This window comes from Stigmatopora nigra, chromosome 3, assembly GCF_051989575.1.
Source record: "Stigmatopora nigra isolate UIUO_SnigA chromosome 3, RoL_Snig_1.1, whole genome shotgun sequence".
Taxonomy (NCBI): domain Eukaryota; kingdom Metazoa; phylum Chordata; class Actinopteri; order Syngnathiformes; family Syngnathidae; genus Stigmatopora; species Stigmatopora nigra.
Genome location: NC_135510.1, coordinates 6,502,099 through 6,527,649, shown reverse-complemented (window position 1 = coordinate 6,527,649; position 25,551 = coordinate 6,502,099). Strand labels below are relative to the sequence as shown.

At 39.8% G+C, this 25,551-nt stretch overlaps 7 protein-coding genes across 10 annotated transcripts; 5 read left to right on the top strand and 2 right to left on the bottom strand.

The window, feature by feature from the left end:
- The first annotated feature begins 17 nt into the window (after positions 1-17).
- On the top strand, positions 18-3,103 carry ccsapb (centriole, cilia and spindle-associated protein b). 2 transcript variants are annotated; one of them, XM_077712794.1, is made up of 5 exons: positions 18-165; positions 1,260-1,609; positions 1,699-1,803; positions 2,189-2,412; positions 2,609-3,103. In XM_077712794.1, the coding sequence occupies exons 2-5, from the start codon at positions 1,288-1,290 to the stop codon at positions 2,789-2,791; spliced, it is 834 nt and encodes a 277-aa protein (XP_077568920.1). In that variant the 5' UTR covers positions 18-165; positions 1,260-1,287; the 3' UTR covers positions 2,792-3,103. The 2 variants fall into 2 exon arrangements, with proteins under 2 accessions (XP_077568920.1, XP_077568921.1); XM_077712795.1 differs by lacking the exon at positions 18-165 and having other exon boundaries at positions 177-1,609.
- A 263-nt stretch (positions 3,104-3,366) lies between these two features.
- Positions 3,367-6,078, bottom strand: rab4a (RAB4a, member RAS oncogene family). 2 transcript variants are annotated; one of them, XM_077712796.1, is made up of 8 exons: positions 5,911-6,078; positions 5,297-5,377; positions 5,039-5,153; positions 4,896-4,958; positions 4,667-4,821; positions 4,479-4,574; positions 4,089-4,215; positions 3,367-3,984 (listed from the first exon to the last, which is right to left on the bottom strand). In XM_077712796.1, the coding sequence occupies exons 1-7, from the start codon at positions 5,924-5,926 to the stop codon at positions 4,100-4,102; spliced, it is 642 nt and encodes a 213-aa protein (XP_077568922.1). In that variant the 5' UTR covers positions 5,927-6,078; the 3' UTR covers positions 3,367-3,984; positions 4,089-4,099. The 2 variants fall into 2 exon arrangements, with proteins under 2 accessions (XP_077568922.1, XP_077568923.1); XM_077712797.1 differs by having other exon boundaries at positions 3,367-3,917.
- Positions 6,079-6,236: 158 nt separating this feature from the next.
- phf10 (PHD finger protein 10) lies at positions 6,237-13,292 on the top strand. The gene is given in 13 exon segments (XM_077712793.1): positions 6,237-6,612; positions 7,203-7,312; positions 7,399-7,529; positions 7,600-7,683; positions 7,751-7,875; positions 7,954-8,103; positions 8,203-8,312; positions 8,435-8,573; positions 8,694-8,831; positions 11,028-11,136; positions 11,847-12,035; positions 12,110-12,157; positions 12,160-13,292. Coding segments are annotated over 13 exon segments (1,458 nt in total). The 5' UTR covers positions 6,237-6,540; the 3' UTR covers positions 12,213-13,292.
- A 355-nt stretch (positions 13,293-13,647) lies between these two features.
- On the top strand, positions 13,648-15,460 carry psmb1 (proteasome 20S subunit beta 1). The gene is made up of 6 exons (XM_077713404.1): positions 13,648-13,857; positions 14,164-14,271; positions 14,338-14,419; positions 14,550-14,679; positions 14,767-14,873; positions 14,961-15,460. Exons 1-6 carry the CDS (start codon positions 13,757-13,759, stop codon positions 15,144-15,146), a joined length of 714 nt encoding a protein of 237 aa, XP_077569530.1. The 5' UTR covers positions 13,648-13,756; the 3' UTR covers positions 15,147-15,460.
- A 130-nt stretch (positions 15,461-15,590) lies between these two features.
- On the bottom strand, positions 15,591-17,827 carry LOC144194368 (THAP domain-containing protein 2-like). The gene is made up of 4 exons (XM_077713405.1): positions 17,376-17,827; positions 16,397-16,595; positions 16,125-16,244; positions 15,591-16,049 (listed from the first exon to the last, which is right to left on the bottom strand). Exons 1-4 carry the CDS (start codon positions 17,453-17,455, stop codon positions 15,873-15,875), a joined length of 576 nt encoding a protein of 191 aa, XP_077569531.1. The 5' UTR covers positions 17,456-17,827; the 3' UTR covers positions 15,591-15,872.
- On the top strand, positions 17,545-19,748 carry mpc1 (mitochondrial pyruvate carrier 1). Of its 2 annotated transcripts, XM_077713407.1 has the most exons (5): positions 17,545-17,843; positions 18,311-18,314; positions 18,678-18,774; positions 18,956-19,088; positions 19,176-19,748. In XM_077713407.1, the coding sequence occupies exons 1-5, from the start codon at positions 17,773-17,775 to the stop codon at positions 19,195-19,197; spliced, it is 327 nt and encodes a 108-aa protein (XP_077569533.1). In that variant the 5' UTR covers positions 17,545-17,772; the 3' UTR covers positions 19,198-19,748. The 2 variants fall into 2 exon arrangements, with proteins under 2 accessions (XP_077569533.1, XP_077569532.1); XM_077713406.1 differs by lacking the exon at positions 17,545-17,843 and having other exon boundaries at positions 17,878-18,314.
- A 557-nt stretch (positions 19,749-20,305) lies between these two features.
- Positions 20,306-24,747, top strand: kifbp (kinesin family binding protein). Its single transcript, XM_077713943.1, has 13 exons — positions 20,306-20,782; positions 21,057-21,155; positions 21,213-21,292; positions 21,361-21,419; positions 21,818-21,942; positions 22,077-22,170; positions 22,686-22,798; positions 22,879-23,028; positions 23,122-23,196; positions 23,465-23,627; positions 23,693-23,867; positions 23,974-24,159; positions 24,343-24,747. Exons 1-13 carry the CDS (start codon positions 20,339-20,341, stop codon positions 24,479-24,481), a joined length of 1,902 nt encoding a protein of 633 aa, XP_077570069.1. The 5' UTR covers positions 20,306-20,338; the 3' UTR covers positions 24,482-24,747.
- Positions 24,748-25,551: the final 804 nt, after the last annotated feature.

Below are 25,551 nucleotides of genomic sequence, written 5' to 3'. Positions count from 1 at the left end.
ACCGCTCCAGCCACATGAGCCCCCTGACAGTGACACCTCGACCACCTGTCGCTGGGGTGTGTTTAGCTTTTTAAAGAGACATCTCCGTCTGGGCGGTCCTACAAGAACAAGCAGTGCCGACATGATCGCCACCTGTCCCGTGTTTGCGTGAAACCCGACCCTAGTGTAAGTATATATAACTAACCGTGCACCGATTTAGAGTTTTAGCCGTTCAGATTTTCCCCTGAGCGCCCCCAAAACGATACGACAGGCAACATTGCGATTTACGTAGGCGATCAGGTGATTATCTGACCAAGTGTTTATAAATAGCATCAAATTATCAAAATGTCGTTCATTTTTTTTATACACGGTATCATAACTGATCATATTTATATGCAGTTCGGCTGTCCTGTTCGTGCGTGTGTTGCTGAGGCATAAAAACTGTTGTTGTTTTTAGTTACTCGGATTTCAGTGGATTATGGGATACTACCACGGTCGTTCACTTCCATTTAAATCTGTAGCAAATCAGGAGAGGTTACGTCATTGTTTCGCGACACGTCAATGGATTTGATTCTTTCTTACCTTACATAATGTAATGTTTGATTTGTGTTTATATTCACACGTATTAACGTTGTAATTGTATTTATATATTTTAAAAATATATATTTTGGGTGGGGAGGGGGATTCTAATGGCGTGAAACAGAAAATGTTACCGAACTAGATTTCTGATTCACGCTGTGAGTGGATATGGGTAACCCAGCCGTTTTGCCCATGGGCCATTTGATGAATGTAACATTATAGTCAATAGAGTGATGTTTTTCAAACGCTGTTAATTCATAAACATATACAATTCCCTAAATTACCTTCATATATTTTCACCATACAGCCTGAATCATAGCCACAAACGAAAAAATGTTGTAAATCTGCCCAAAAATATCAAATTCAATGTATTTCAATGGAGAAAATCGCTCACTTGAAGCTCGCTACCGCCTGAAACCTTTCTGGCACAAGATGCCTTCCATTTCTTTACCCTGCCGGCTTCCAATTTATATATCTAGCCTTTTAAATATGTTATATATTTAAATGCTAATAATCTGTCTAAACCCAAAGTGGGTTGGGCCTGGGCCCCAGGCTGCTTCGCCATTGGCTGAGAGCTTCACGAGAGTTTGTGTTTGAATACATGACTGCGAAGTTCAAATTCAACGTTAAAAAAATAAGAACTCTACCTAAAACACGACTGCAAATGACACAAAAAGAAAGTTTATTTTAATACCTTAAAGGCGAGGGTCTCGTGGCAGAGGGAAGAAGATGGTAACGAAAAGGCTCCGTTCGGAGTACATGAAGAAATTTAAAGACCCCAAATGGGAGACTTACGCCGAATGCTACGACGAGTTGCTGAGGTACCGGATTAAACGCAGACTCCTGGAGCAATCACACAACCCTTGGTTCTGGAGTGGGTCCGAAAGCGACTCGGATTCCGCCCCAGGAAATTCACCCGAAAATAACAGGATTCGGCTCAAGTGTGCTGAGCGAGTCGAGGAACCGGCAACGGCACCACCGCCGGAGGAATGCGAAGAGGTTGCCAAGTTTCAAGTACCAAGCCTTCCCGTCCTGGAACAGGACGATTGTGGTAATATTCAGGAGAAACCCTCCAAAATCAATTGAATTCTTGTTGTTTATTTGTTTTTTTATACCAACAAAATTGTCCTTTTATCTCAGTTTGCCACCCTCAAAGGGTGAGAGATTCATTTCCACCAGAGGAGGAGAGAAGAGAGCATATTGGCACTAAACACAAAAGTGTTGTTCATAGGGGACAACAAACAGGTACTTAAACATATGTCTTTTTAGAAAGATGTTGCTTGATTTCTGTGTGACACTTTCATGCAATTCTCAAAGCAACATTTCCCCCCATTATTGTACTTGCAAATCACTCTAATTAAAATATAGGATACTCATTAATTAACAGATTCAGTTTGAAAACACACACGATAAAAAGAGAATAAACATGAGTACTAAATAACCAGCCTGATTAATTTTCATCACATTTGTCTATTTAAAGAGCAAAGCAGGTATGTCCAAGTACTACCCATTTTTTTGGATGGTCAGCAGCAAAGTATTAAATTTTTACTGAATGTCCCACACAAGAAGCTTGATTATATCCTAGAAAAAGACAAAGTAATGACTTTTTGTGATGACCCATCCTCTTAAGATGCTGAGCCAGAAAAAGACGCTGCCGTTCCCCAGAAACAGCAGAAAAAGCTACCATGGCCCAAGTCCATACGCCCCCGGCCCCCGCGGGTCAAATCTGCACTAGCGCGACCTCCAATCGAGGACGAAAAACATCCTTTTGCCATGTACGCTTCTGGTGAAAGAGATTCTGACACCGCGGGAAGAAAGACCTACAACGTCCGACCTCTTGCTTCCACCAATCAGGTACCAGCACTTTTCTTTTCCATTGGCATCCTTAATAAACAAAACTGAATATCAAGGATATTGACCAAATCTTAAGTCCTTCACGGGTCACTCATTGGCTGGGTTATTATTACTAAAACTAATTACTAGCCCTATTTTTTTTTTTTTTTTGAAATGAGTGCAGATAGCCAACCTGACTACTTTTACTGTTTTTTAGATCCACGCTTCCGCTTTAAGGGCAAAAACCAGACGGGAGGCAGAACGGCTGGCCCACACTCAGCGAGGCGAGAGACGCAGAGTCCGATCGGGCGAAGTGGAAGAAAACAGGCAGATACGTCAACCTGCGTTTGACCCTTGGCTTACCGAGTACATGCGCTGTTTTACCGCACGCTCCCGGTGAAGGGCGCAAAACATTCCAAAGATCTTATTGGCCACTTGGCCGCCTTTAAGGGAATATCACTAGAAACTTAGCAGTTACACTTACCAGAACTCTCTGAGGTTAAACGTTTTTTTTTTTTTATTCTTCTTCGATGGCATTTGTAATTGGCGGCCATCTTGGGAAGGACGACAGAAGATTAAAAATGTTCGTAGTTCTGTTGCATGCATTCAATGCCGTATCGATGCAAAACTGACAAAACATTGGACTGCTTTTTGAGACCCATTTAAGTTATGTATTCACAAGCTGAAAAGATAAGCAGAAACATTGTTGAAATTCTTTGTATGAATCATGCTAGTGTCAGATATGGTTCATTTTAACCTCCTGACTACCAGTAGTTCAAATTTGTCCTCCATAGAGGACATTTGTAAACCTGAATATCTCCAACCCAGTCCATCCAATCACATTAACTCTATAGAGGTCATTCAGAGCTTTCCAATGATACCAAATTTATTTTGCAGTTTTCCAATTACTTCACATAGATTGGGGAATTTCAAAATAAATGTAATTGGACACCATTCCCCCCCCCCCCCCCCCCCCGTTGTAGTCAGGAGGTTAACTGAGAAATGTACTGTATTCAATTTACATACACATAACATAAGAGACTATGGTCACAAGTGTCTTTCTCACATTAGCAAGTGCACCTAAATCTAGCACAGTTCATTTACAAAATATACAATCGGCTGTCCTTCCATACTGTGTTTACACTTTATCTGGGTATGATGATGAAATTACACGTGAGTAGTATTTAACTGGCTAATATGTCTTTTAGAAGGAAGCCACCTGATATTTTGAGAAAACATGCTTCAAGCTTTATATACAGGTCCATTGTACAGTGTAGAAGATGTTTGCGCAAAGGGAGGCGCAGGTGTTCTCGTCATTAGGAAGGCGGAGAGCGCGTCAACAGCCAGAGAGGGAGCCATGGCAACGAGTACAGGTGACCTGGCACGGATACAAAAGATGCCGGCGGTTTGAGCTTGAGGGGAAGGCGTAGACACGGTTCCTGCCAATTGGACGCGCTGCGGTGACCAAGGAAGGCTTTGGGAAGGCTTCTCGGGTTCATGGCTAGCGTGGCCATCCGCTTGGAGATCTGGGAGGAGTCACCAGAAGAATTTTAGGTCCCGCCCGGCTGGCTATTGGTGTCCTCAATAACCTCTCTGGAACAAGCACAACAAAATTGTTGATTTGATGTTAAGTTTGGGTCGTGAATCAAACTCTTCATTTATGCTCAGGGTTGAAGTAGAGAGATAGAGTAACCTACAGATGAGTCTCCTAGCAGCCACACTCTTGGGCACCCTGCGGCTGAGCACGACGGGGGGAACGGAGCTGGCGCAGTGCGGCGTCGCCGTACTGGATACCGGATCCCATCCTCTCTGGATCTAACTCCCCTAAAAAGGGATGGAAAATAAAAAGCACCTTCAATTTCCCCATTGTGTTAAAATGAAAAATCCAATTAAAGGGAAAAATTCTGTCAATCTGTGTGATTTTTTCCATCAAGTAAACACCATTTTATAATGTCATTATTATAAAAATAACATTGTGACTAAACAGTTCTATATCATCTAGCATGACGCGAATGACATTGAAACCTGACCATTCACTACCAGAAGATGTCAAAGAGAGCAGTAGAACCAAGCTATAAGTTCCGTACCTGATTCTATCTTGTTGAGAATTTTGCGAGCACACTGGACAAAAGCTTCTTCTACGTTCTCCCCCGTCAAAGCACTGGTTTCGAGGAACATCAGCTCTGAAACAAACCCAGAAGTCATTCCTAAATGTAGCAATCTCCTCTGAATACACTACATTGATGTGACAGTTGTGAAAATCCCATCAATCTACCGTTCTCCTGCGCGAATCGGGACGCCTCCAAGAAGGTCACCTCTCGGTCAGCGTCTAAGTCTTTCTTGTTCCCGCACAGGATGATGACGATGTTCTGACTGGCCAGCATCCGGGCGTCACTCAGCCAGGTGGTGAGAGCGTTGTAGGTTTCACGACTATGGTGGGAAATTAAGAGAGTCCCGTGCTTAAATGAGTTGAATTTGGTATTTCCAAGGAAGTGCTTGCTTACCTGGTGATGTCATAGACCAGAAGGGCCCCAGCTGCTCCTCTGTAGTAACTTCTCGTTACTGACCTTCAAAACATACACAATCTGTCAATAATGCAAGTTAATAGAGTGCTGTCTTGTCATTTACAGGAAACAAGATGCTCTACCTGAACCTTTCTTGTCCGGCTGTGTCCCAAATTTGCAGTTTGACAATTTTGTTGACCACATTGATGATCTTGGAGCCAAACTCTACTCCAATGGTGTGATTTGATTCATCCTTAACTGGAGAAAAATGCAAAATGTTTATCATGTTTTATTTCTATTTCATAATTGACTATTTTTCAAATTGTGTCTTGATCATTCATATCAATGTAATACAAAACAATTGCAAATGCTTTCAATGTAAATATTTGTATTTGACTTACATCTCTTCTCTATAAACTGATGCAGCAAACATGATTTCCCAGTGCCAGCATTCCCAATCACCAGGAATTTAAACAAGAAATCTAAGGACACAAAAATAATAAAACATCAAAACATTCTTCACCCATTCTCCCCATTGACGCTGATAGACGTCCAAACTATTTGACAGCCCCTCCCAGTTTAAATGGATCAGACGTGTATCACCGTCAATTGCACTTAAACATACTCATTTACTGTCTCCCTTCTAGATTAAAAGGGGTCAGATAGTAATTACCGTCAATGGCAGTCATTATGTGACCATTATATGAAAACAACAGTCCTCAGGTCAAAACTAAGTCTTCACTGCATTGTGTAATCAACTGTAATGACGTCTTTAATTGTCATTTCGACTGTTGAAAAGAATTGAATAGAAAGCTTTATTGTCATTGTAGATAAATACAATACAAGGTATATCTCAGGTTAGCATCCTTTTGCCAACGGTTAGCTTAGCCTGCCAGCTAATTATTTACGATGGAGGGGGGAAAGCCCCCTCGCCTCGACACACCTGCCCCCTTTTCCATCTCCCAGACTACATGACGTCGTCGACTGTAGGTAGTCGTCAAAATTGAGATCTTACCGTACGACTCCGACATCGCCAGTGTGGCGTTATTTTTAAACAGTGAGAAGGATTTTAAGTGAGGACAGGCTTGACAGATGGACTGCTAAGCTAAGTGAAGGAAAATAGTCGCGTTGATGATTTCCGCGGATTGAAACTGAGTTTCTCCCACGACTTCCCGTGCGTGTTTTGATGTTTCAACATAAAAGCGTGCTGTCTTCGTAGGATAACGTCATTGATGAAGATTTGAATTTCTGACTACAATTTTCATCATTTGTATGTTATGTTCATGTTAATGAAAACAATTCACGACCTGTTGTATTTCTCCCCTTTTCCAAACACATAATTATTTTTTCATTAATTATATATTATGATCTGTGTACTACCAATAACACTACTAATATTAATAATGAACTAATGGATGGTAGATTTTAAATCAGCAACCAAAATTTGTATCGAATAAGTATAAAAAAAATAATTGAAAAAAACAACAACTTTGTTGGCCAGTGCTATAGATCTCCTGGTCGCCAGATGGCAGCAAAATGAGTTTAACATGCAGAAAGAGTCAGAGTCGCATACCCAAGGAAGACCAAAAAGTAGCTAGTAGGTTTGCTAGCTTCCAGCTAGCTCGGAAGCCGAATTTTGTGAAGTATGGCTGCTGTGCTCACCCCTAGAGTACCGTGCGACAGCAACCCCGCTACACCCGGAGCACAATCCATAAAGGTAGCGGCGCTTCTGCTCATGCAAAGCCGATTGCGAATGTGATTGTTTGAATGCTTCTGCGTCTTTCCATGTTAACATAATGGCTAATTGGGACGCCAACGGCTCCCGCTACAAACAACAGTATGCATTTGACTTTATTTCAGCATTACAATGACCGTGTCTACTATAAAGCTGCAATTTGAATGAAATGGACAACAGTATATCTCACGTTTCTACAACAAGTGATAATGTTTTTGTCAATAATGTATTGATACAGGTGTACACATGTTTGAGGTTATTGTTTAATTGTTAGGGTTACTACTTTGATTTTCTCTTTTTTCCCACAGTATGATAGTAATTTGGCAGTACATAGTAAACAAGTCACATATATTTCACTTGTCTTGTGACATTGTGATATATTGAAATAATGATAAATTTCTCTCAATTTCCTTACATGTTTACTTGGTGTGAAATGTTGGCGTATTTATTTTTTGAGTAAAGTTTAAATTTTCTTTTTTTAAGCAAAGATTGAAATTGTATGCCCAAACAATTCGGTGCAATCACAAAAGACCACAATTTGGTTTTTGATTAAAATTCTCTTTTTTTTTTAGGAGGACATCACAGAAGAGGAGTCCAATGATGGCAGCCAACCGCCTAAGAGGCGGCGAATGGGTTCAGGCGACAGTTCGCGAAGCTGTGACACCTCCAGTCAAGACCTTGGGTGTGTCTGTTACTCCTTACAAATGGTCTCACCTTTAAAATATTATTTGTTTCAAACATGCTGTTTTTCCAACTCGCCTATTCTAGGCCAACGTATTTCCCTGCAGAAAACCTGACAGAATACAAATGGCCAGCAGACGATACGGGAGAATATTACATGCTGCAAGAGCAGGTCAGCGAGTACTTGGGAGTCACATCTTTCAAGAGGAAGTACCCTGGTATGAACTTGAGTGTCTTTATTAAAAGATAAAATAAAAAAGAGAATAACTAATGTCACTCTACGACTAGATATGGAACGGAGGGATCTATCGCACAAAGAGAAGCTCTACCTGCGTGAACAGAATGTGATCACAGAGACACAGTGCACTCTGGGTAGGAAGCACTCCTTTCCCCATCATATTCTTACTTAAGGATTGGCATAAAGGAAGTCTCTTTCCAGGTCTGACAGCATTGCGGAGTGACGAGGTCATAGACCTGATGATAAAAGAGTATCCCGCCAAACATTCGGAATACTCGGTCATACTTCAGGAGCGAGAGCGTCAGAGGATAGCGAAAGAATATTCTGTAAGTCGGATTGCAGCGTCATCCACACATTTCGCCAATGCTTCTTCCCTTATGTTCCCTTTTGCCTTCTTGTTGCAGCAAATGCAGCAGCAGAACCCACAGAAGGTGGAGGCCAGCAAGGTTCCAGAGTATATTAAGAAGGCGGCCAAAAAAGCAGCGGAATTCAATAGTAACTTTAACAGGGAACGAATGGAAGAGAGAAGAGCCTATTTTGATTTGCAGACACATGTAAGTTGACTTAGAGCTGGCCTTTTCAACTCATTTGCTTTTCTTCCCATACAAATCATACCCGGTATAAAATGTAGGTCTCCATTTTGTGTGTCCCAGGTTATTCAAGTACCCCAAGGCAGGTTCAAGGTGCTTGCTCCAGAACTGACTAGGACAGGGCCTTATCCAGTTGCTCTCATACCAGGGCAATTTCAAGACTACTACAAAAGGTAGATTATATGTATTTAAAAATGAGCAAGGTGGCACTAAAAAAAATTCACAGTCACTTAGTCAAACTGCATCACCCAACTGATGTTGTTCTACTTTTGAGCTTTCCTTATTTTGCTCACAGGTATTCTCCCAATGAGCTGCGTTACCTGCCTTTAAACACAGCTCTGTTTGAGCCTCCGTTGGATCCAGACCTGCCCGCGCTTGACTCGGAACCCGACTCGGACGATGCGGAAGACGACAAAAAGAATAAGAACTCTTCTGTAAGGCGTTCGGTCGGCTTACACTCCCTAATAGAACAGCCTCCACTGATTGATTGTTTATCAAATGAATGGACTGATTTTTCCTAATTCCCTAAAATGAACATTCGTGTTTTTCTGCAGGACAGTTCATCAGGTAACACATCAGATGGCGAAAGCCAGGAGGGAGTAGGCCCCAAATCCAAGGCCAAAGACAGGACGCCGACTGCGGGCAAAGATGGCAGCCAGCGCTACTCTTACAAAGGCACTCCCGGGCACAAGGTAGAGGACAAAACAACCTGAACTCTTCTCCAACAACAGCAGCAGCACTTTTCTCCCCACACTCCTTCTTCTCCTCCTCCTTTTTCTACTACTACGAACACCTCCTTCCTTCATCCATCCATCCATCCCTCCTTCCCTGCCGTTAGCTTTCCTCACTTTGTTTTCCGGCTTCTACGGTTTATCTTAACCTGGAGCAGCGAACACATTTTCCCTCGCGCTCCCGCTGAGGCTCCTGTCTTCTTATTTTTTTCTTTTTAGGATTACCACATTGCTCTTTTTCCCCCTCCTTCTCCTCCTTCAACCAGTCTCAGCAATAAGAACTATATATAAAAGGAACAGTTCCATTTGCACTTTTTTTCTCAGCAAGGATTATTATTTTTTTTCCTTTTTGAATGATTTTGGTTTCTCGTCTCACCTGTATTTTGAAAACAAAAATACAAAAAAAAAAAACATAGTGGCAAGACGAGTTAACTGATCTTTTGGCGGCTACGTTTTCAATTTTGAAAAGGGAACTTTCGGACAATGCAGTCATTCTGTGGTTGCTTTTAAAAAGTATAAATAGAGTATTTTATCTTGTTTACATAAAGAAAGTAATACACTTAAATGTTTAATGTGCGTTGGTGTGATTTGGTGTTAATATGTTTAAACATGTGGTGTACTGTGGGTCTTTGGTTAAATACCAGAGAAAGCTCTACTTTAACAAAAACGCAGTAGTAGTGAGGCGACAATATACTTGTTCACACTGAGCTCAATTGCAAATTTATGTTTAATTGGGCCAGAAAGTCTTTTGAAAAAATCGAAACGTTATTAGCAACCCCAAAACATTTAACAGAAACATAATATTAAACATTAGTCAGGTCGTAGATGTATATTATTTCGTTATGTTCAGTGGTATCTGGAGATATGAGTTTTATTATGTCCAGTGGACATTTTTGTAAATCCATTTTGCCACCCAACAAAATTTACTGATATTTTTGGCTCTTTTTTGCTAACTGGGGAGTTTTGCCACTGTATCTCCAAGGGTCACCGTATAATTTATTAATTTTTTTTCTTAATAGGAAAAAAGATCTGTCACGATCAATGGCACTGAAATATAATATTCACTGCCAGCCCTCAGTGTGGACATGGTTCTTTTAATTTTGATCAATTTTAAGTGGATTTTTAGCTATTACAATATGATCACTAGGTGATGTTTTTTTGCACATGTTGATTTGAGTCGCAGTTGAAATTTATGTCCACGTACTCTTTAGAGTGCAAAAGGAGCTAGAGTAGTATTTATTAAGAAGTCTTTAAAAAGTGATACTTTACTTTTGTATCCCCAAACTAACATGCACTTCCTTCTACATTATGTATAGATACACATTTATATAGTTGAGAATATTAGCATTTTTCCAGAATTTGTATATCAAAGTGAGTGTTTCAGGCCGGTGAATACTACTTATCTCAGTTAACAGTGCAGTATATGCAATGGTTTTTGATTACGTGTTTTGAATAATGTGATATATTCACAACGCAATTTATGAATAAAAGCAAGTTATGATGCAAAACGGATTTTAAATGGACTAATTGTCTGTGTTTCAATTCCGGGTGGGTTTAGGATTACCGTTAGCTTTTGTTAAATCCGATAATTCAAATGAAACGCGGCATAAATGCATATGATTTAATCTGAATAATTAATGTAATCTCAGTCTCATGTAAAGTTATATTGTTGATGGATTACTGTTTAAGAAAAAATATTTTTAAAAGTACAATTTAAAGAGAACAAGCATATATTTTACATGTATGGTATGTTTTTTTAAAATTTTAAACAAAAAAATTAGAGTTCCCATTGAAAAGGACAGGGAGCAGCAAAAAAATAACTGGTGGCAATCGGGATTAAGCGCAGTGTTTTATCAGAGTAGCATACCCGTCTGGTTGTACTTCCAAACATTAAATTTTGATTAACGCGTTTTATAATACGTACACTCGTTAATTTTGATTCACTGTAGATTCCCCACATTTACAAACACACAATGTGTTTAGCCTGTGTTCAATCAGATGGATGTTTTTATCTCATGAAATATCGTTTAAAATCTGTTTATACTTGTTGACCCATTTCTGGCCACCTGCCATTACCCACCCAGCTGGGCTGTACATATACTGTGTATGAAAGGTGACTGGTGAATGCAGTGTTTATAGCGTTGTTCTGCCTTGCAGCCTAAGGTCGTTCGCAATGCTATTTGTGGCATTTGCGAGAGGGGCAAAGAGGCCAACAGAAGAGGCAAACCCGAGGCCCTCATTCACTGCTCCCAGTGTGATAACAGCGGTAAGTACACACACTTCACTTTCATTGATTGAATTGTCCTGATCTTCTTCAAACCATGCCATTTAAATTGTGTTCTAGGTCCTTTTTTAAACATTGGGACTCATTATTTTAACATGCCTATTAAGATGATTCAATTGCATAATTCACATATTTTTGTGGCAGTAGCTTTCATTCATGTTTATGTAATACTCTCTTGTACACTGTTCTTTATCGTTAAGATTATAAAGCGCACCATTAATGGCACTTTGCTGCATCCATACATTTGTCATTTGTTTTGTATCTTGAGGCATTTGTATGATTGTTTTATTCAATACGTTAGTCATTATTTCTTTCATTGTTTTATGTTGCCACTTTAAATGACTTAACATTGTTTAGATTTTTTACATACTCGTATTTTTTTCGTTGTTTAACTAAAAAATATATTAGTTTTTTTTATTTTAACAATTATTTTTCACAAATAGGGCTTTTGGCAATGATTCTTCACATTTTGGATGGTATTTTTTTTTACCCTCCACTACCATTAATATTTTGAAATAGTTGTTTAGTCTTGACTTAAATTACCCACAATTTTACTTGGGCTGAAAGAAATGCAGACCTTTTCAGCTATTATTCTGTTGTAGGGACAAGAGTGGGTTAGTAGGGGCATAATAAGATGCATCGTTTTCTTGGCCTGTTTTTGTTGTTTTAATTTTGTTTCACTAAAAATGCAGGCCACCCATCGTGCTTGGACATGAGTGAAGAGCTGGTGCGCGTGATCCAGACTTACCGCTGGCAGTGCATGGAATGCAAGACGTGCTCCGTGTGTCAGCAGCCCCACCACGAGGACGAGATGATGTTTTGCGACAAGTGTGACCGGGGCTTCCACACCTTCTGCGTGGGCATGGCTTCCATCCCGACAGGTCATTCTCACTTACCTTATTCTTTCTTTGCAATTGACTTACTACTCTGCCTTATTCATTTATTTATTTTACAGGTCTTTGGCTATGCGAGTTGTGCGACAAAGATTTCGCTGAACCCAAGAAGAGAGGAGGAACAAAAACACAGAGAAAGGCCAAGTCAGCACACAAGTGATTTAAGTTAGCACACTAGGTTTGCCACTTTTTATGACTCTTTGGCTGTTATTCAGATGTGGACACATCAATTAAAGCTCCAAATTGGGAGTTATATTAATGTGGAGATGACCAAACATTAACTTGGGTTAGAAGTCTTTTTTTTTTGTTAGCTGATGTCATTGTTTTGGATGTTTTATCTTTCAACTGAATGGAAGAATCTCAGACTGTTTAGAATTCTGGTGTTGTATCGAGAAGTATAATGTTGAACGGAGTTGTCAATACATGGCTTGGCCTTCAAATCCACTAAATAGTTGAATTTGCCTGAATTGCCTGTTGATAAATCCCCAAAAATTCAGTGTAATGGATTGTTATGCCTTTTACAAGGGACCATGCCTAGTCTGAAAACAAGAAATCCTGTTTTCTTCGGCAAAATGAAGATGACTTGAAGGCAAGATAAGATAATAATTTTAATATTATGAATTTCCAATAGTGTGGCTTGTATTTTGATCTTTTTAGATTTTTTTAAAACAACAAAATACCTTTTGTATGTTGTTTTTGTTCAAATGTATGGCATTACAGTACAAGTGTGTGCATTTGTTTTTGGTTCCTGCAATGTTTACAAAATACTGCTTTCTCCATTTTTACCATAGATCAAAGTTTTGTTAGTAGAAAAACGTACAAGATAATTCATCTGTTTTGGATGAACAAATGGTGCTTTAATTTGTTTGCTAGTTAAAAACTAAAGGTCCTTTTAGATGTATTTGTCTTATTTGGGTACGTAGTCATATTTGTGTTTTGAATTCTGTCATGGTGCTCATATTTTGGAAATTTCGTTTCTGTAGTATTTAAACTTGTTCCATCCAAAAAGTGTCTTGAATATACATTTTTTTCCCCACTGTACTTTTTGCTGACCGATGCCTCCGACTGCAAGAATCCTGTCAAACATTGCTACAATGAATATGCTCATATTTTTGGATTTGACTTGAGAGTAAAACTATTTTTCTACTTTAAACAAAATACTGTAATGACTGCAAATGGTGCTTGATTGATGATGTCATAGTCACTGATAATGAAAATAATAAAATGTACTTGTAAGTAATGTCATTCAGTATGCATTCATGTTGTTTTTCCTTTTAATACCTTATTAAAATAATTAATATAAATGGAGGTGTTTGAAGTTAAAATATGCAATAAGCCCATGCTTTGATTAAAATGGGTTGATCAAATGAGTTGAAAGTATTTTTTTAATGTATTTATTGTGTGCATTGTTATGCACCTTTTGAATGGGGACCACTTGCCTCCAAGTCCAATTTAATTTTATCCAGTTATTCATGAATGTTTTCTTCTATAATTCATGCATTTTTATTTGCTTAATTCTTTTTATTACTACATTCCAACATCTTTTCTCTGTCCATCAAATTAAAGGCTGATGTCAGAGTATAGCCACAGAGGGCGCTAGTATGCGACAGACAACGTGAAACTGTTCCTCAAAGAAGAAGTTGCCATATTGCAGTGATACAGCGACTTTAGCAAAGAATCAAAAGATTTGGCTGCGCTATTAAAAAAAGATGCTCTCCTATCAGAAATTCGGAGATTCACGTAAAATGAAGGATTATCATTACACGGGTCCAGTTGAGCATCGATTTTCACCGTACACGTTCAACGGCGGGTAAGTTTACATTTTACCAACTAGCTTGTTAGCCTGTCAGCTAACGTGAATGACTAATATTTTGTCCCAGCATATCATGGATATTCACATACCTTCACTTGATTTAGAGTTATATTTTACCAAGAAAAAATAAACATTAAATTTTTGTTTAGATAAAGTAAAAATGAGTGTTTTTAAATGATTGTTTCATTTTCTCCAAACGCCATTTATGCATCGCTGTTGACGTTATGAGTTGACAAAAAATAGTCGGATTTAAAAAATAATAATTAAAAAACGAAACAAAAACACGTCTGTCTATGTTTATAGAACTGTTTTAGCGCTGGCTGGAGAAGACTTTGCCATTGTTGCTTCAGACACCAGGTTGAGCGAAGGCTACTCGATCCACAGCAGAGAGTCACCCAAATGTTACAAGTTGTAAGTGTCACACAGCATCATTTACCAATGAACTATTTGTTAATAATCGTTCATAACCTTTTATAGGACAGACACAACTGTTATTGGCTGTAGCGGTTTTCATGGTGACTGTCTGACTCTGACAAAAATCATCGGCGCCAGACTAAAGGTGGGCAAATTGGAACTTTCAAAGACTAAGCGGTGTGAAAGCAATTAAGCAATTAAACTATGACAATATATAACATTATCTACTTTTATTGTATGTATAATTTAACGATGGCGCTTTCTCTCCCCCTCAGATGTACAAACACTCAAACAATAAGACCATGACGTGCGGAGCCATCGCTGCCATGCTTTCCACCATCTTGTACGGCAGAAGGTTCTTCCCCTACTACGTTTACAACATCATCGGAGGTCTCGATGCCGAGGGTATGTTGTGCGACAACAATGCTTCAAACGGATGACTAAATATATTGGTTTGATGGAGAAAAAATATGGCTGTCCTTTCATATATAGGCAAGGGTGCCGTTTACAGCTTTGACCCAGTCGGATCCTATCAAAGGGACTGCTACATGGCTGGGGGGTCCGCTAGTGCCATGCTGCAACCGCTGCTTGACAACCAGGTACACGTGGCTTGCTCACAATAGCCGCCCGTTCACTTGAAGGCCGAGTTCAACTGACTCCTAAATTCGTCTTTTTCCCCTCGCCAGATCGGTTTCAAGAATATGGAAGGAATGGCGCAAGTTCCGCTAACCCGCGAGAAGGCCGTTCAACTGGTCAAGGATGTTTTCATCTCGGCCGCCGAAAGAGATGTTTACACCGGAGATGCGCTTCAGATCTGCCTCATCACCAAGGAGGGAGTCGCGGAGGAGACCGTCGCCCTGAGGAAGGATTGAAGAAGACGTCGGTGCTTCCGTCCGTCTGTCTCATGCTTTCCTCTGCTCGCGCTTTGTTTCTAATTCACTCTGCCGATTGAGTCCAACAGATTGATCCTGACATTATGGGGCTGCTTTCAACTAGGAAACTTCAATTCCATTTTGTACTCATTTCCAGGTTGACTTGACCCATTATTTTTTTTGTCACCGCCAGGATGTTAGATGAACACTGCTTTCTGTAGTTAAATATCTGACCTGAAAAGTTCCCCATTGTGTAAAGAAACAATCTGCTTTTGTTCTTATTTTGTTAATAAATGAAAAGAATCGGGGAGAAAGTCTTCCTCTCTTTATTTCATTAAGTTAATACAAATATCGATTATAATTCTCTATTTTGTAAAAACATGCAGGCATTTATTATTAACAAGCCTTGTTATCATCAAAATTAGTCACCACAAGTCATTCCAGTTTGACATTTAAAACTTTATTTACAACAAAACAAGTTTGAATCCCAAGTAAACACAAACATTTTACCTTGGACTGTCAGAAGACCATTTTGCAACATAAAAAAATAAAAATCAAAGTCACTAGCAAGTAACATTATTGACCTGACACTTTTTTTGAATTACATTTGAAATATAAAAAGGTCAACTATTTACAGCATACTGGAAAAAAATGTTGATTTGACCTTTTTTTCCCCAGAGTTAAAAAGACAGTCCTTCTCGATGAATGGTGACTTCATACATAGCTTCAGTTAAAAGGGTTGCACAGTGGCTTGTGCAGCACAGCCATAAGAGTGTTCCTTGCCCTTCGTTCTCGCACCTGAGCATTTCTTTTCTCCTTTTCCAGGGCCCACAACCGGGACGCAGCCACTTTGAACTTGGCTTTCAAAGCCTCGGGACAACTGGGTAGTGAATAGTTGTGGTCCTGGTAGAAAAAAAATCACTGATTTCACTGTTGTTTACAGATCCTGATTGAACATGTAAAAAAAATAATACTCACAACTTCAATGTTAAATGGTGGTTTCTTTTTGGTGACTTTTGGAGGGGTGATTAAGGGCACAGGCATGCTTTCCTTAGTTTTCATGGAGGTTTGTGTTGTTCTTTCCTTTTTTTCTATTCGCTAATGGTAAAATAGAAGAAACACATTTCATACAGTAATAATTTTTAAAATGAAGGTGCCTCTAAATTTAATTTGAGCTCTTATCTCTGATTTTTTTTTCTCCAATGGCAGGGATGTTATTATCATAAAATATGAGACAAAATGTATCTTACCCGTTCTTTTTGGGGACGATCTGGGAAGTTAAATATTGATGGAATGACACCAGATCTAATTCGGCAAATCTGGCCCGTCCTGTCAATATCGTGACATTCGAAATGGTCACTACAGAGCACAGTTTCTTTATTTGCAATAAAATCCTTTCTTCTCACAGCTTTTTCCCACATTCTCCTCATTTCTTCATCTCCGGGAAACCTATATAGCATAAGAATTGTTGTCAGTCATCTATTCGAATTCCACCAAGTGAAAGTTTTTGAATGTTATCCTCTAAAACTGGTGTGTATTCAGATTAAAGCATGAGCATAAAAAAATACAACCAAGATTTAGATTAGAGCTTTAAATCATCTCGTATTCGGGAAATTTCCATGGTTGCAGTGCCAAGACGGACACAAAAGACATTGGGGACCTCGGTAAAAAAACTGGAGCCACACATGGGAAGTCCACAAACAAGTTGGGAACCTTCTGCAGAGTGAGACTGAGGTTAAATATGTACAAGATGGCTGAATTCATCATACTCATTTTTTTTGTATAGAACTTTTTGTAAAACAAGCTAGTGAAAGTTTCCTGCATGGATTCGGGGTCAGGGAATGACCCCTGAGAACCACCGTTTAAGTGACTAGCTCTATCTAGTGTCATTGCTGATAGATTTGCTGATTATATAATGATGGAACATACGATTTTGTATGTGTTGATGAAGCCGCAGTAAATATTGTCCTGGGGGACTCTTATTTTGAAAAGGGCTGGTAGTGAAAGACTTAGAAAGTGGTTCATGTTATTTACACACGCTTATTGGCAGCCCCCACACGGAATAGCCTCTAACGCGCTCTAATTGCCAATTTCAATTTAAAAGACAAATATAAACAATATTTCGACCTTAATCCTTTAATTTGAATTCACAACACAGTTATTTCTAGATTACCACTGAAGCTTTGTGACCCTGGTGGTAAAATAAAAGGAACCCCAAACTAATCTTACCTATGAAACGTTATTCCCTTTTTCTTTGATTCGGCAGTGCGACGTTGTTTACAACCGTACGCTGCACAATGTGCAGGCATGGTAAATATTTTGTTTTCGTTTGTTTCCGCCCACGAACACGGAATGCCCCAGCGTTTTGCCCCCACTAGCTTAGCCTTTCCATAGGCATGCAATTTAAAGGGGAAATTGTACGTGTCGCGTTAGCTAGCTCTTCCTGAAGAAAAATGGCGAAATGTTGCTGTTAAGTTGCCCCCTTTTGCAGCAGTGTCGTAAAGCTGTTTGTGGTTGGAAATTCGTCCGACCGTCCTCTAGTCCTTACTCTCTTGAAGTTCATCGCCCTTCAACGTAAATTTCACCATTTTTTCGGTCATCATAGACAGTAGCGAAGCCTTTAATCATGGCTGGCACAATTGCACGTAAAGCTATTGACCATCTGAGGAGTAAAGAATTCCGGGATTATTTGATGAGGTATTTATGAAATTCCTTGTGCTAATGTAGCAACAAGCTATTCAATGTGTGCTATTACTCCTATCTGACAACTTAAAAACATCATGCTAACCTATCACTGGCCGACAATAAAATTGTCCTCGTAATTTTTTGTGTTATTATTTTTAGGTTGATTTAAGTTTTGGTTTCTGTGTAGTAGTCGACCACTGAAGATATTGGCAATTCTTTGCTTGCTTTTACTCAAACACAAATTATCACGAAAAAAGGTACATGTGTACTGACTTGCACATGGTGAAAGTCGAAGAAAGCTTAAAAGCAGGAATTGATAATGTTGTTTTTTTTATCTTAAATTGTGATGTGATTCATCCCTACAACCAAGGAACACTTCATTTGGAACATACTTAATATGAGACTATGTTAACATTTGTCTTTTTGTGTTATTATTCTTCCCCTTCTGTGGTGCTGACAACTGGAAAAACATTCACCAGCACAGTAAGTTTTCTTTATTTTTGCTGAACAGTCTCAATAAAAAAAATCAGTTGCAAAAAATAAATAAAAAACAGCAGTAAAAATTCAGTTCCAACATCTGAGGATGGAGGGAAAAGCAATTGAACCCTGTTACATTTCCAAATTCCCCAAAAAATGAAGTCTGTGTCACATGACCAATGTCATGAGAGTAACCAACTTTATTGCCTGCACATCTGATCAAATAAAATTGCAATGAATTTCTTTTCCCTTTTACCTGTATGTTGTGACTGATTTTTATGCTGGAAAAAATGTGTTAATTTAGTATTAGTCAGTTTCAAACGTCTATACTTGCGTTTCATTTCCTTGTTTTTATGTGTATGCTTACAGCATTTTTGGGGTCCAGTAGCAAATTGGGGCCTCCCCATCGCTGCCCTCAGTGACGTGAAAAAGAGCCCCGAGATTATCAGTGGCAGGATGACGTTTGGTGAGAGACATTCACACATCCCACGTTCCTACCTTTGTGTTTCATGACCTTGTTGTGTTTTACAATCTATTCTGGGATGCTGGTCAATCGCCAGTTTGTGTGGATTTGGTCGCATGATCTCATCGATGAAGTTGGGAAACGTAATTCTAAAACAAGTGTCATGTGGTTTTTCTACTTTCAGCCCTGTGTTGTTACTCGCTGGTGTTCATGCGTTTTGCCTACAAAGTGCAACCGCGTAACTGGCTGCTGTTTGCTTGCCATTTGACCAACGAATCTGCACAATTGGTTCAGGGTGGACGGCTCATTAAATACAAGTAAGTTCTTGAAACATGCTCCTGGGTCCAATTTGTCAAACAATAATTTTAAAAAAACTGACATTGTTTTTGTTGTTGCCTTTTCAGCCTCGAGAAGAAGACCTCGTAGATGCAAAGTGAAGTCTTTCCTGTTCCACCACATCGTTAAATGGAGCCACACAAATGTGCGCATATATCTAATCACAGAAGCTGTGTGTCTTTTGCCCCCGTCTTTTAACCAATGATTGAGTTAGACTCTTTTGTTTTCCTCCTTTACCGCAAATCAGTCTTTTATATTTAATTTTACTGTTTGAATTCGTATTTCCACTGTTGGCCGCTTCACTTTGCACTTGAGATTTTTCCATTGGTTTATTGGACAACATGTATATTAGTACTGTTTTCACCATCTTATTGATGATGTTTCACTGGATACTAGAATCCCCTTTTGAAAGAATTAACACTTAAACTGAATACCGACTGTTACTCATGGAGCAATAAATACAATACAGGGCAGTTGAAGATGGCAAATTGAAGCAACCCAGATGCTATTCATCAAAGTGTTAATCTCATGTCTGTTCCTGCTGAATAATTTTGCACGGTATCTAATAATTTATTGTCTTGAATCACAATCTCTATTGAACTAATTATTTGGGTTTGAAAAATAAAAAAGACTGAAAACTACTTGCACTTTCTTGAGTCATTAAACTGGCCATCATTGACAGTAAAAGCCATCCACATGCAACCAATTCAGGCTGTCCTCTGCCTACTGCCCATAATTGGCTGGGATTGGCTCCAGCAACCCTTGTGAAGATGATCAGAACAATTAACTAGATGTCTGATGTTAAAGAAGGCAAACGTTGTCGCTTGTCTGCCATTTTGCATTGGAGCATATAATGGAATACAGTATTCAATGGATCTTGGATACTGGAATAGTCATAAATTTCTCAATTATCCACTGGTTTTCAAACCTTTTATTTTTTTTCTAACATCTGACCTGAATCATTGAAACATGAATAGATCTTGAGGCAAATCAGAAGGTTTCTAGACTCATAGACTCACTCATTTGATGTCCGATACAACAGAGCTCACCAAATAATATTAATATATTATTTTTTTAAAATCTGACTAAAAATGGCCAAAAGTTATTTACTTCCCTAATTCTGGCTTTAGACATCTAGCTTTTGTATTATGTGCTCGGCTCGTTTTTTATTTCCACCAATAGGTGTCACTGTTGTGACCATTAGTCATCGCATCAAAGGAAGAAAACAAACATGGCGTCCAACATCAGCGACGAGTGGAACGCAATCTGCGATAAATTCACCAACGCCCAAAACCTAACAGACGTCAAATCCCGAAACGACCCTAAAAACGACCCTTTCCGCTCCAAGTACAAGGCCAGAGACCTCCTTCGGGAGATACACTGCTCACTGAAGAGTTTCGAGGTCGGTGAAGGTGGGGAGGATGACGGCGCCGCGCAGGGCGGCGACCAGCCCGTTGACGGCCAGCTGGAGGAGATGTTCGAACGGGGTTTGGCCGGCGACTCACCCGTCGGCCAGAGGACCGCGAGGCTTGCCGCGGTGGAATATTACCTCGGCGTTAATCATGTGGACACCGAAGAGCTGTCGGCCGGCCAAGAGTGTCTCATGAACTGCATGAAATTGCTGGAGAGATGCAAAGTGTCAAGCGAGAATGTGTCGTTATTCATCCACGTCCGGGTAAATAATGTGACTTGAAAGATGCTGACTTACTTGGAAATTAATAATTATTGTATGCGCTATGAACTGGTATTCATTTATTCAGTGGTAACCTTGGTCACCAGTAGATTGGACGTTTGTCACAGTCAATGGCACAGAAGCATGACCATTCACAGTCAGTCATCCCAGTTTGAAATGAATGGGATCTATATCATTGCTAAATAATGACGTCATTTGATCATTGCTTATCTTTTGATTAATTGTGGCAACTCGAATTGTGTTTTTCTGCTTTCAGAACCAGCTGGGTATCCTTTGGGCAGGTCGGGAGGAGACGGAAATGGCACAAGGATTCTTAGAGACGGCAGAGGCCATCTACCTTCGCTACATGAAGGAGGTGAGTTGATTTGTTAAGCATTATGACAGTTAATTAAATCAAATTTAAATCATGCAGGACGGAAGTCCCCCCACTGATTTGTTGGAGTATTTCACCACCAATGAAAAGATGTTGACACACCAAGAAAAGAACAAAAAGTAAGTCTTTACTAGTCCACAATTTGCTCATTTTTTCCTTCTTGTTTAATTTTCTCTTCTTTCATTAGGTTTGAGCTGGCCTACACGCACACAATGTATTACCTTGCTCAGGTCTACCAAAACCTTGGTGAGTGTTTCTCATTTTAGTCAAATGTCTAAAATAATTTTAAATAGTTTTTCATGCAGGACTTCATTATGGCATAGTAGTACCACCAATCGGCCCCAAGATGTCCCTATAATCAATATTAAGGCAGTTATCCTTACCATATACATATATACATAACCATATGTGAGTAATATACATGCAAAACAATTGAAAATAGCAACACATATATTCCACACAGACAATAAAGTTTTTTTCCCAATATCAATATTAATGAATTTATTTATATAATTTCTAATTGTATAATTATAACCAATTTAATAACATATGTGGATATAATATGGCTGGCTCATCTCGTGATGTATAAATGTTTTTAAATTGCACAGCACTACATGAGCTATTTTGTTCTTTGACTTTGGCAGGGCAAACAGAGCGAGCTGCCACCTATTGCCACAGCACCCTGCAGAGACAGCTGCAGTTAAATCAGTTCAACCCAATGGAATGGGCTCTGAACGCTGCCACACTTTCACAATATTACATCACAAAGGTGAGAGAGAGCTAGGCGAATCTAAATTGGCTCATTAAGGTTGTTAATACTCATTCCTGATGTTTTCTACAGTGCATGCATAATTGTGGGCTATTCAGTGTGAGTCACAAGGTTTGTGTGTGGTTTTACCTCAGGGGCGATACATGGAGGGCAGACACTGTCTCTCAGCTGCTACAGTCATATCTGCTTTAGCGGGAGAAGTTCCCTCGGAGGCTGCTGCTCAAGAGAGTGAGTCTTTTGGTTGACTATTTCAACCTAAATCACTGGTGACAAAGTCCCGGCCCGGGGGCCAAATCTGGCCCATCGCATCATTTTGTGTGGCCCGGGAAAGTAAATCATGAGTACTGACTTTCTGTTTTAGGATCAAGTTCAAACGAGAGTATAGATGTTTATTAAATTTCCGGAGTTTCCCTATTTTCAAATCAATAATTTTAATTTTTAATCAATGTTTCCATTTTTTTAGTTCAAAAATGATTTTGTATAATCATAAAATATATTTTAAAAAAGCTAAAATAAACATTGTTTTAGATCTATAACAAACTGAACATTCAGGGTTTTTAATCCAGTTCTTTTAATCCATTTTAAAAAAAATCAAAACATTATGTCTAAAATGGTCCAGCTCACGTGAAATCAAGTTGAGGTTAAAGTGGCCTGCGAACCAACCCGGGTCTGACACCCTCGACCTAAATGTTGTCATCGTTACCTCGAGTCCAAGCAACACGCTTTTCTTCATTTTCTTTCAGGTGAGACAGAGAGTGAGCGACGGGATCAGCTGCGGCAGAAGCGAGCCGAGATCGCCAGATGCTGGATTAAATACTGTCTCATTCTCCTGGAGGATGCCAAAAAAGCGCTCGAGGTACCGTCTTGTTCTTGCGGGGACTTCCGTGAGCGTTTTACCCGCCGTCTCTTCATCCATCGTCTTGCATGTGGTCGCAGGACAACATTGGCGAGCTGGATACTGATATTCAAGAAGAGTTGAAGAGGAAGAGGAGGCTTGAGGCAGAGGAAGAAGAAAAAGGCAGAAAGAGTGCTCTGCTGTTTGGCTCTGAGGATACTTTTGATTCCATCGCCACTCTGGAGGAGAAGGTGAGCATCCGTGTGTCAATCAATAAGGGCCGTCTTTCCCAAACAATATTCTGGCTGGAAATGATATATGATATTGTTATTTGGGATATATAGGTTAGCTGCTTGCTCCCGCTGGACTTTACTGAGGCCAGGAATGTTTTTCTGGTGGGACAGAACTATGTCACACAGGTAATGGAAAATCAACAGGCATTGCACATATCAGAAAAATTCAGCTAAATGTAGAGTAGGGGTTAAATGTGGGATAGCTTCATTTTATTACACATATATACCCAATTAAATGATACCCAGGGCTCTCTCACTTTTTACTTTTTACTTGAATATGGCAATTCATTCCTGCTTCCAAAATGGACTTTTATTTTTGGCGAAAAATGCCACTCTTTTGTAGAGTTTTACACACTTGATACTTTTATTCTAAGACTCCATTCCCTCTTCTCAGGCCAAGGAGTACTTCCTGATGGACGGCTATGTGACAGATCACATCGAAATCCTGCAGGATCACAGCGCCCTCTTCAGGACCCTGGCCTTTTTTGAAGAGGACGTCGAGCGACGCTGCAAAATGCACAAACGACGCGTCGACATGTTGGAGACCATCTGTCTTGGTACTTTTTGTGTCTTGTGCCTCGTTTCTTCCAATTCCTTGACACGTGCTCTTGCTTCTCCACAGAACTGAACGCCCAGTACTACCTCATGATCCGCAGACAGCTGATGTTTGAGCTGGCCGAGATCTACAATGAAATGATGGACCTGAAACTGACAGTGGCCAACAGACAAGCGGATACACAGTCTCTGGATAATCACATCATTAAGAAATTCAACAGCCTCTGCTGTGCCTCCACCAAGTGAGGGCACATTCCAGACATTAGTCTGATCCCACCGAAAAAACATCCAAAATGTTGTGATAATTTAATAAGCCATTTTGTTGATACTGAACGTGCCTCACTCCAGATACTATCAGATGTTCCTGGAATCTTTACGCTCTCCCGATGGGAAGTTTCCGGAGCACCTGGAGGAGGAGGTGCTGAGGCCGGCGCTGGTTGCCCGTTTCAGAGTGGCCCGACTGCACAGCCGACTGATTTCCTCCCTCCCGCTTACGCAGCTGGACAACCTCAACAACTCGCTGGAAAACTACAAGTATGTCCATTCATCGTCCAAACCCGATTCCTAAAAATTTGGGGACGCTGTACAAATTGTGAATATAAACTGAACGGAATGGTGTCAATATGAATTGAAATTTCATGGAAAGCTCTTGGAAGGTTTTGAAGTATAGAGTGACATTTTACAAAGATGCTTAACAGTTCTGTGCCTGTCCTCTAGATACGTGGTGGAGTACTGCGCGGCCCACCCAGAGGCCGCCGCCGCCGTGGAATCGGAACTGGAGTTGAGTAAGGAGATGGCGGGCCTGCTTCCTCTCAAAATCAACCGTCTCAAAGCCAGAATGGTTGCTAACAACTGAATTCTGCCCGTCTTAATCTTACGTTCATTGGTTGTGGCGCGTGTGCATGCATTGGTGCAGTCACAAACAAATACGGTAGGAACTTATACACATGTACTTGTAAAAAAAAAAAAAAAGATATCATCTGAGGGAAAGCAGACTTTTTAACATCTTGAATGCAAATTGTTTTAGTTTTTTTAATGAATAATATCAACAATTTACTTTTGCAATTTGCTGCGGTGGAACAATACACCTTTCCCCTACATTAAATGTCTATTATCATGGTATTTTCTGAACCGTTTTAATCTCGTGAGGGTCGCAGGGGATGCTGGAGTCAATCCCAGCTGTTTCCAGGCTAGAGGCACGGGATACCCCAAATCAGTGGGCAGTCGATCGCGGGGCGCGAGGAGACGGACAACCATGCACACTCACAACCATACCTAGGGGCAATTTTAGAATGTCCATTTAACCTACCATGTATGTCTTTGGATTGTGGGAGGAAACTGGAGTACCCGAAGGAAACCCACACAGGCCTGGGGAGAACATGCAAACTCCACTCTGATGGATTTGAACCCAGGATCCCACAGCTGTGAGGCTCATGCACTAACCACTCGCCCCACTGGGCCACCTTCATTAAATGTACAGAACATTATTTAAGTCATATTTTGTTTTTTTGAGGGGAGGCTCAGTCACTATAAATGATCTCATTGACGGTGATTGACGTTAATTGACGTCAAATTCATTCATTGCATTATCTTTAAGGGACAAGTGCTTTATCAGTATGTTGTATCTTGTGATGCCTCAAGCCATGTCAAATAGTCAGTATTCTCCCCTATCTTAATTGCGTCGTGTTAATGTAGATAATATATGCAATGATAAAAAATGATACATATACACAGAAAAGTGTCTTTTTATGTTGTACCTCCTATTCAACATGCATATTATTCACAGATTAGTTTTAATGCAAAATGTTGTGTGATTTGCCATTGCAAGAGTCACACATCACTTTTGACCAAATTTTCACCACTTCCCTCTTTTAAGATTGTGATTTTCTAAAATTCTTTTAACTCTTAACAATGATAGACTTGGTT